Source organism: Zeus faber, assembly GCF_960531495.2.
Source record: "Zeus faber genome assembly, chromosome: 3".
Classification (NCBI taxonomy): domain Eukaryota; kingdom Metazoa; phylum Chordata; class Actinopteri; order Zeiformes; family Zeidae; genus Zeus; species Zeus faber.
Genome location: NC_137190.1, coordinates 20752649 through 20762411, shown reverse-complemented (window position 1 = coordinate 20762411; position 9763 = coordinate 20752649). Strand labels below are relative to the sequence as shown.

The following is a 9763-nucleotide window of genomic DNA, read 5'->3' as shown; positions in this document are numbered from 1 at the left end:
AATCGTGCATCCAGTGATAATCCCTTTCTCCAGCCAATGGCACTCGGAGGAGACTGTACCAGAGCATCAGAACTGGACCATGGAGCAATGGAAGAAGGTGGCCTGGTCTGATGAATCACATTTTATTTTCCATCATGTTGATGGCCGGGTGCATGTGCTTCCTTTACCTAGGGAAGAGATGGCACCAGGATGCACAATTGGAAGAAGGCAAGGAGGCGGAGGCCGTGTGATACTCTGGGCAATGTTCTGCTGGAAAATCTTGGGTCCTGGCATTCATGTGGATGTTACTTTGACACGTACCACCTACCTAAACATTGTTGCAGACCAAGTACACCCCTTCATGGCAACGGTATTCCCTGATGGCAGTGGCCTCTTTCAGCAGGATAATGTGCCCTGCGACACTGCAAAAATTGTACAGGAATGTTTTGAGAAACAGGACAAAGAGTTCAAGGTGATGCCTTGCCTAGAAATTCCCCAGATCTCAATTTGATCGAGCATCTGTGGAATATGCTGGAACAACAAGCCCGATCCTTGGGGGCCGCACCTTGCAACTCACAGGACTTAAAAGGATCTGCTGCTAACATCTTGGTGCCACATACCACAGGACGCCTTCAGGGGTCTTGTAGAGTCTATTCCTCGACGGGTCACAGACCAAGGGGGAGCTTCACAATATTAGGCAGGTGGTTTTAATGTTGCGGCTGATCGGTGTAGTTTTACTTCATGGATATGGTTTCGCTGAGAAGAGTACATATTATTGGCTCGCATTAAAAATGCACAAGATCCACAGCCCTCAAGTGTTGCTTAACTAATTAATGTGATTTTAATGTTTTGTATTGAATATTAAAATCTTTCTTTGCAGCAGGACCCAGTAAATCTCTCGGGCAGTTTTGAGAACAGAAATCTCAAAAACAAAATCCTTCAGAATTTGTGGTTTAAATAAATAAGACTTAAGATAAACATGAAATCCTCACAGCATTCAAAAGCATCCCGCACAAATAATCACACAAAAATGGAAATTAAAAGCTTTTATCAAACAACGCAAAAATCAGTTAAACCATTCCATACAAAACAAAAAAAACAGCAGGCATTTCCACGAAAAAGATGTAAGAGTTCGAAATTCCATCCATTGAACTGCTTATTTAAAGTAGGAAGGTTGTAAAAGCGAGGTGTGGCTCACGCCTCACAGAACAATTGGCAGTCTTTAAAGAGGGTACAACCAGGTCATCCACTGCCTGGAAAACACACAGATTTAGTAATTGGCATAGCACTAGTCAATAGCACTAGTAAAGACAAATGTGCAAAGACTAAATACATGCCTACAAGCACAATTACATCAACTGTAGAGCTACACAACTGCTGTAACTAGCAGGTTATTACTGCATTTGGGCTGAGATTCAAACATTAAATATAATCAGATGAATGCGTTGCTGCAAGATAATGACCAAGCATAGCAGTTCAAATTCTTCAATTCCTGAGTCTCCACGACTAGGTTTCCATCATTCTCTGAATTAATACTTGAATGCTCAGTCTATAGATTTTTAATTTGTCACAGTGGCAAAAACTTGCATTGCTCATAAAGCATTGATGCGTCAAATCTCGTAAAATCACAAATCTAAGCAGAGTGCTTATGGTCTTTCAACTGACCAGAACAATTCATTTGTTATTAAATTAATATAAAGGCTCACATAAGAAAACATAAGTTATAACAAGGAGAAGCAATGCATGGAAAGAAATAAAAAAAACCTTGGCAGTCCAGATGTTCCCACTAACGCAAACAGAGATTTCTCCTTTTAGAAGTTGTGAGGTTTGTTTTCTCCATTGTTACAAATATCATCAACCACCACACAAACTTTGAGGGGAACACAGTATTCCTTAAACTAAAATCAACCTATAAATGTGAATGTTATTGCTTTGAGGTACAATTCAATAGGGCTAGGAGTTAATACAATGTTGTTACATAAATATCAAAGGGGATTGTTTTTTTTATGCTAAATATGGAACTTACTTGAATATTGCGGCAATATCAAATATATGCAAAAATTAAAATTCAACCTGTCACATTAAAAACCCCAAACATGACTTATTCTTTCATTTTCCACAAGGCAGGTAAGCGACATCATTTTTTATAGAAAACTGAAATCTATTCCAATGAACTGTAGAGTGAGAGATAAACACCATTTCCAATGGAAAGCTGGCCATAGACACATGGAGTAACTGCATTTTTTAAAGAATATCCAGGTAAATGGATATTGCTACTTGAATATCCCACACAGAGCACCATAAATAGTGTACCAAGAACCACAAAACAACTCCTCATTTAGAAAGAAAAAAGGGGAAGTACTTCAATAACAACGGAACATTTCAACTTTCGTTGACGTATGTGCCACATCATTATTATTTTTTAAATTATAAATAAAAACCATAACCAAGCACAAGATCAGGACTCTCAACACTTAAGTCATGAGGAACCCACCACAGGATACAGTTTTGATGCAGGAGCGCTCTTTGTGCAGAGCTGAACAGTCCCTAGCGGAATGAGCAGCTGTGGATGTGAGTGAGGTGGACAGAGCAGCTTGAGTGACGGCTGTGAAAACTATTCCTGAGTGAGAAGAGGACGTGGGATCAGTCAGACAGATGAGATTCTTCACAGAAGGACATTCTACTCCAGCTTCTGCTGCAGTTTCTTCTGGAAGCAGACAGGCAAGATGGAGAGCACAGCGAGCACCCCCAGCACAGCCAGAGAGTTCCAGGACACCGCCTCCCCAGCGGTAGTCAGTTTGTACAGTGTAGTGCCAGCATTGATTGCAACAAAGGATGGTGGGGCCACTCCTATTATTAAATACATGAGCAAATTATATTTCTGTAAATAGTACACAACAGCAGCATAATAATGATATTTCGCAAATAATCAGATTGCCAAAACAAGTAGGATAGGGAGGATTGGGGTAGACTTACCAAAGAATGTACCGAGGAAAAAGACCCCAAGAGGCACATTGATGACAGGCGAGGTGATGTTGATGAACCAGTTGGGTAAAAAAGGGGTTATCCTCAGGAAGATGATGTAATTAATTAAATGTTTTCTATGCCTGTCGACCTGCCAAAAAAAAAATCAGTTACATTCATCATCTAACGGCACAGATTTGTTTAGGGGAGACAACATGTCTGTATGAAAGGGACTGAAGAATAAATTCATAGCGGAACCCTTTCTGCATGATAAGCCAGACAAACAAAATAACAGCAATATTTCCACTACCTTCATATTTTTGTTATTTTCAATGGAAGATTTTACCTGCTGAGACCATTTCTGAGCTCTCTCTGAGAGATATCTGTAGACCACAGGTCTCCCCACCAGGTAAGATAACATATAGCAGAAGGAGGCACCTAAACCAGAGCACTGGCAAAAAAAAAAAAAAAAAGACAGAAATATTGGGAAAAAGGCCAATAACACTGTATCGTACAGGAGAAACATTTTTTCGGCAATACTATGATATTTTCATAACATTATGATATTCTGTGAGAATTCAATTTAAAATTGGTGAAATTATACCAATTGACCATTAGTTGCACACAATAACTCAACAGTAGATCTTTAATTTAGATTAAATAAAAGTACTTTTATTAAAATAAGTAATTTTTAAAGAATTAACTCGTTATTTTTTTAATACCATTCTTGCTTACTCACCAGGCAGACGAGGAAAAGTGCTAAAGGAAAAGGGTAGAGATATCCAGACAAGATGCTGAGGAAGATGGATCCAGGGATCGCAAAAGTTTGAAGGCTGAGGCAGGAGCGTCAAGGTAAAACAGTACAACGTGGAAAGGTTCTGGAGAAATTCATGTTCATGCCTTTCTATTAAGAGGTTAACCTATTGTGATCGAAAAAAATAATAATAATAAAATAACAAAAAAAAAAAAAAAAACCTTTACTACAACTATGATGCTTTTCATTAGAAACATATGCAAATTTAATTCCTCCGAAAATAAGTGTCTCCAAAGATTACATGATTGGAATTCTTCAGAATGAATATCCTCATTGTTATAGCCCAGAAAACATTTACTGTGACACATAATGGGGCGGTTTGGCGAGGCCTAATCTTGGTCTAAATCACATCTTTATTCTGGATTAACCGAAACAGCTTTTTTAAGACATGGTTTCAAACAGTTTCAGACTTACCTTGGTTTAAAAATTTTGATTAGAGCTAATCTAGGTCCAAGTTAAGGCTGAAAGGTTTATTTTGGGATTAATGGATGTATCTAAGATAATAATTATCTGTAGTATTTCAAAGACAACCACCAAGACCAGACAGAAGGGTGGTTATAGACAGGAGCAACCTTGACAGTAGCCGACTAGTCGTTAATCACCTTAGTCTAGGACTTCCTAGTCTAGAAATAATAAATCTTAAATAAAGCAACGCCTGAGAAAGCCATGTTTTCATTACGAATAATTTTAGGCAGACCCTTTCCCACTTGTACTGAACGCTGGCAATGTTCCGTAGTGGTGTCATGTGGGAAAAGGAGCCGTGTCAGTGTTTTGCAAAAGTCGTTCCGTAAATTTTCCCACTCTCGACCAAGTATCATTTACCGGAAAATGCCGAATGCAAGTAAAGCACAAATAGTGGGTTTTTATGACCGAAATCCGATCTGAAGTCCGATCCGAACCGTGACCTTTGGCTGCAAAGACGAGAAACTAAAACAGGACCAGTCTCTACAGAGACATGTATTTATGTTCTTCAATTCCATTCTTTTTCTTCTTATAAATAAAACTCAGGCCGAGATTGGCATTTCCGTTATCCGGTAATTACTGGTATTTGACCAGGAAAAGTCTGACATTTAAATCTCTGCTCGCCTAATTTCCAGTGAAAATAATTCCGGCTAAGCACAATTTTAATTAGTCTCGGGAGATAAAACAATAAATATAATTATCGCCATATTCCCCCCCCCCCCGTGTCGAAATAAATTAGACTCGATCATTTCGATGAAAAATTCTGCAATCTGTCCATTTCCGCATCCAGCAATCAGTGTGGACGATCTAAAGATGACCTTTCAAAATAAAAAAACGCGCATGATAAAAAGGCCACCATGGGCCATCGAGGGGCAAAGGGGCAGGTGCTCGAGCACCCCCCTCCCACGTTCCTGTTATCTACTGCTTTTGCCGGATATTTTTATTCTATGTGATGATTTTATCTGGGAAAGGGGCTTAGAATTTGTCTCGTCCTGAATAAATTAAACCGTCTGGGAAAACCGCCACATAGTCTTCTGGAGACTTGTATACCAGCAATGCAACATCACAACAATAATTTAATTGGGAAAAACAATAAGAACTTATCATGGAAAAACACTGCACAAGAATTAAAAAGCCTATTAGGCCAAACTAACTTGAGATCAAAACACAGTAGTTGCTTTGTTTAAAGGATACAAGATATAAGTAGTGAAGTAGGCCATCAGAACTTGGGTGTAGTAGGTGTCCTTGTATTTAGACAGCACAGTGCCCAATGCTTTGGCATCATCCATGTCTTTGGGAATCTTGATTTTCTCCATTTCATCACTGAAATAAAAAAATGATAATTAATTGTAGATGATTGGAGAAGGTGGTATTAGAGATTTCAAGCTTTTTCTGTTCTTAACTGTGCAAAGGGTCCATAAAGTCAAATGCAACCTCATGGGAAATGAAGTCTGAACTCCAGCAAACTTTGAGGTTTCAAAAAGTTGACAATAGAGACTGAGACATTCTTTTTCATTTCATGTGTCTATGTGTTTAAGTCGGATGTCGTGATATAACAACTATTGATATGTGCGTCATTAACACTGAAAAAATTAAATCAACATATTACTCATTAAGCTCTGAGGAGCTCCTGTTGATGTTCATATGTTTAGTTATAACTAAAGATGCTTTTCATCAATGTCTTCAGATCATATTAATAGAGATGGTTGTTATTATTTGAGTCTGGTTGGTGTTCACATCCAATTCCTTGTAAAAACTTCAGAAAACAACTCACTCATTTAGCTCAGGGAAGTTCCTGTAGACCAGGTACATTACTGAGGCAGAACAGGTAAAGATGGAGAGCAATATTAGAAGTGACAGTCGCGCTGAGCCGCCTTCAGGGTTTGACATGAGGGGAAAAAAAGAGAAACGACAAGATTAACAAGCTGCAGATTAACAGCTGTTTCTCACCAGGTGAATTCCGGTGTACTGCTTAAGAGACCAGGAGTTTGTATTTTTCGAAGTAATTCTAATCAATTATTGGGTGTTTTCAAAGTACAGATATTTTTTCTTTACATTATATTTGTCTTAGGCCTCTATGGCCTATGTACAATATCAGGTATGTTTCCTTATTACCACTGGAACTACCCTCCCCTCCCTGCAGGACTTATACATCAGGAGGTGTAGCAGCAGAGCCTGCAGGATCATGAAGGATCCTCACCACCCCAACAACGGACTGTTCAAGCTTCTGCGGTCGGGTCAGCGCCTCCGCAGTCACACAGCGAGGACAGAGAGACTGAGTTTTTTCCCGCAAACCATAAGGACCGTCAATTCTGAACTCACCAGGGGCCCTCACTGAGAAACACACATAGGCCCCACTGCCTTACTGTACTGAATGTTGCATACTGTACTGCATACTGTATCACTGTTCTGGGTTACTGCATACTGCGCAGTATTACTGTTCTGTTCGGTGTTACAGGATTGCTGTGTCGTACTGTTGTATACTGTACTGCATATCTCCACACACACTTTATTCACATACCACTTTACTGCACATATCTGTATATCCAAAAAGCCTATCCCATTCACATAACTATATTCCCTTCTATTTTGTACCCCCACTCTGTATTACCTTTTTGAGTCTTATTTTACTTTACTTTATTTTATTTTATATTATTCTATTCACTAACTGCATTATGATTTAGGAATCAGTTAGTTTCAGTTAGGTAGCTAGGTGGAAATTAGGTTAGCTATTATGTTCGGTTTAGAACTTATTGTGCGTAATCTCCGGGTGCATTGCAAAGACATTTCACTGCATATATGTATGAACGTATGTATATGGATGTGGCAAATAAACCTCTTGGATCTTGAATCTTATTATGCTCTCAATTTGACTACCTTAACGCTCCGAGCGCTTTGTAACAGGGGAGACAAGTCTGGCCTGGATTTCCTGTGTTGTCAGCATGATCCCAACTAGAGACGTAATATGTGAACAACAGTGGTAAGAGCCAATAAGTGCAGTAGGGGTGGGAAATATATCAATATAATACTGACATAGTGATATGAGATTGTATAAGTTGTGATTTTGTGTGATATTGTTAAAGGTTGCAGATCTTGGTGGTAGTAGCAAATATGCAAACGAGAACTTTGAAGGCCGAAGTGGAGAAGGGTTCCATGTGAACAGCAGTTGAACATGGGTCAGTCGGTCCTAAGAGATTGGCGAACGCCAATAAGGCTGCATTACAGTCTAAAATTGCATTACAATAATGCAAATTTCTGAACTCAGTGACTGTTTTAGGTGTTCTTAACATCGTCCTTGGTGAGTCTTTCCATGAAAGGAGTGCCATTTGGGTCCACAACATTTAATTCAGTCAATAAAAGACTAATCTGCCTATATGTTTACCAAGCTAAAAACGAATCATTTAAAGTTCACTACTAACATACTATATGAGAAAGTGTTATTTAAAGTAAATAATAATGTTGTTTTTTTACTTTTTCAAAAGACTACTATTTATTTTCAAGTCCGTATATAGAGTTGCATCACTTATTACAGAATAAAACACGCAATTACCACCGCAATTTTCTTATTTTCAGAAGTAAATCTGTTTCCCCATCCACACAGCACGTAAACGAAATACAAAAACATTGTTTTAAGTTAAAACATTTATTTGTGTCCCTCAGTTTTGCTTCAACTGTCACACCAACTTATGAACTGTTGCTTTAAGTGACATCATAAAGGGGAAGTGACATAATTTAAGCCTTCAGAGGAGCGCAATTCAAAAGCTGGCAAGTTATATTATTTATTACTGATAATTTGATGTTTTATAATGTTTGATAGGATCTGTCAAGCATGACCTCCCCAGCCTGTCACTGATAATTGATACAGAAAACAGTTTAAATAAATTATGTGATTTTTTGAAAAAACAACATGTTATTTACTGTTAATTATGATCTAACGAATTTAACCCTGACCATATGTTTTGTGTGGCAACCATTTTAGGATTAAATGTTCTACCCCGCCACAATTCTGAGTGGATAATGGATGATATATAAATAAGGCTTTTGTGCCTGAGGCGGGAAAATGATTTTCTGGGAAGTTTTACATGTATATTAAATTATAAAATGTAAAAATATATATATTCTGTTATTAAAAATTCTGAAATTATAAAATGGACCCTATGGCCAAATGGCTCATGGAAGGATCATAATATCCACATTATGATTAACATTTGTGGTGAATAAATATCTACCCCCAAAATGCATTGTAATTTTGCTTTGGACCTTGTTCTTATTTCAATAGGAAGTAGTCCAGTGATTCACAACATTTTTTCCACTTTAAGACCAGTCTGACACCCATCTGGGGGACTGCAATCTGAGACGATGTTTATAGATATGATTCAGTAATTTCCACACCTGGCTGTTCTAAAATGAAAAGGTTAACAGCAAAACTATGATCAAAACAATTATTAATGTACATTCTCTAATGGTGAAGTTTATCCATTGGTCATTTTGCTGGGGCGGACCCCACGTTGAGAACCACTAGGTGTAGCACGTTTTAATGATGGGTCACTTCACCCAAAGAAGCTCTGCCTAATACCGTTTTTACACCAAGATTTGCGGGAATACCGGGCATTTTTAAACGGGTGTACACCCGCTAAAATAGGTGACTGACACCTTTCCCATTGCCAGGAGAAACGCCGTAATTTCTGGTGCGTCACCTTCGATGTCCCGGACACGTCGGAAAAGGGGCGTGTCACGGTTCCAGCGTGATTGGGAACAAAAAAAAAGTGGCGGAGGCAGCATCTTACACAACGACATAAAACTGTAAACTTTGGCAGAAACGTCTCAACACCCAGCGAGACTCGGTTCCCTCCGTTCAAAAGAGAATCGAGAAAAAGAACCGCTTATCAACTGGATCGCCATGGGACCGACGCGCAGTCCATCGGCGGCGGGGTTCGGAGACCGGCTGTGGCCCCCGGGGTGCGATCCCCACGCTCAAAACACGCCATGGTCCCCCATGCGGGGGGGGGAGGTCAACAACTCGTGATTTTGGATTCTAAATGGGATCTGAAATTATCGAGTGATACACGGGTGGTCCTGTCTGTTTATGCGCCAACTTCCGGAACTCCAACGCGCCGGTAACGGGGCCAAATGGAGCGCATCGACCCGGGTTTCCTGTTGATGCCGGAGCCGACGCAAATCTGTGGTTATTGCAGGGTCATTCGTCCCGGGACTGAAAACCGGGTGTTACCTTTCCCACCAATGACAAATGCCGGGTGTGAGCGGGGTTTTGGCGCAGTGGGGAAGGGGTATAGCCCAGAGCTAGACACCCGGCTAGCCACCCTGGTGCTTACTGCTAAGCTACCACAAACCGTTCCCCATTCCCCCCGCCGTTACATTGTTAATGTCGGCTCACAGCTTTACCTTTATGTACGTCGTCATTCGCGTCTCCCGGTTGCTTGACTCGCCGCTTTGTTGCCATGTTGGGACGGAAGGTCGGGTGTTTGAGCACCGGCTACAGCTGTTCCAGCCACACGGTGACTGCACCGGCCCCGTACCGTCCTG

General features: G+C 40.0%; 1 protein-coding gene across 1 annotated transcript; it reads right to left on the bottom strand.

Moving 5' to 3' along the window:
* Nucleotides 1-1016: 1016 nt before the first annotated feature.
* On the bottom strand, nucleotides 1017-9763 carry tmem41b (transmembrane protein 41B). The gene is made up of 7 exons (XM_079998072.1): nucleotides 9623-9763; nucleotides 5994-6093; nucleotides 5414-5542; nucleotides 3683-3776; nucleotides 3290-3394; nucleotides 2956-3094; nucleotides 1017-2829 (listed from the first exon to the last, which is right to left on the bottom strand). The coding sequence occupies exons 1-7, from the start codon at nucleotides 9678-9680 to the stop codon at nucleotides 2660-2662; spliced, it is 795 nt and encodes a 264-aa protein (XP_079854198.1). The 5' UTR covers nucleotides 9681-9763; the 3' UTR covers nucleotides 1017-2659.

Coding starts and splice junctions, on each gene's coding strand:
- tmem41b (XM_079998072.1), bottom strand. CDS start 9,680: ATGGCAACAAAGCGGCGAGTCAAGCAACCGGGAGACGCGAATGACGAC. Junction 5,543..5,993: donor AACTTCCCTGAGCTAAATGA/GTGAGTTGTTTT, acceptor TTTTTATTTCAG/TGATGAAATGGAGAAAATCA. Junction 3,777..5,413: donor TACTTCACTACTTATATCTT/GTATCCTTTAAA, acceptor CTCCTGCCTCAG/CCTTCAAACTTTTGCGATCC.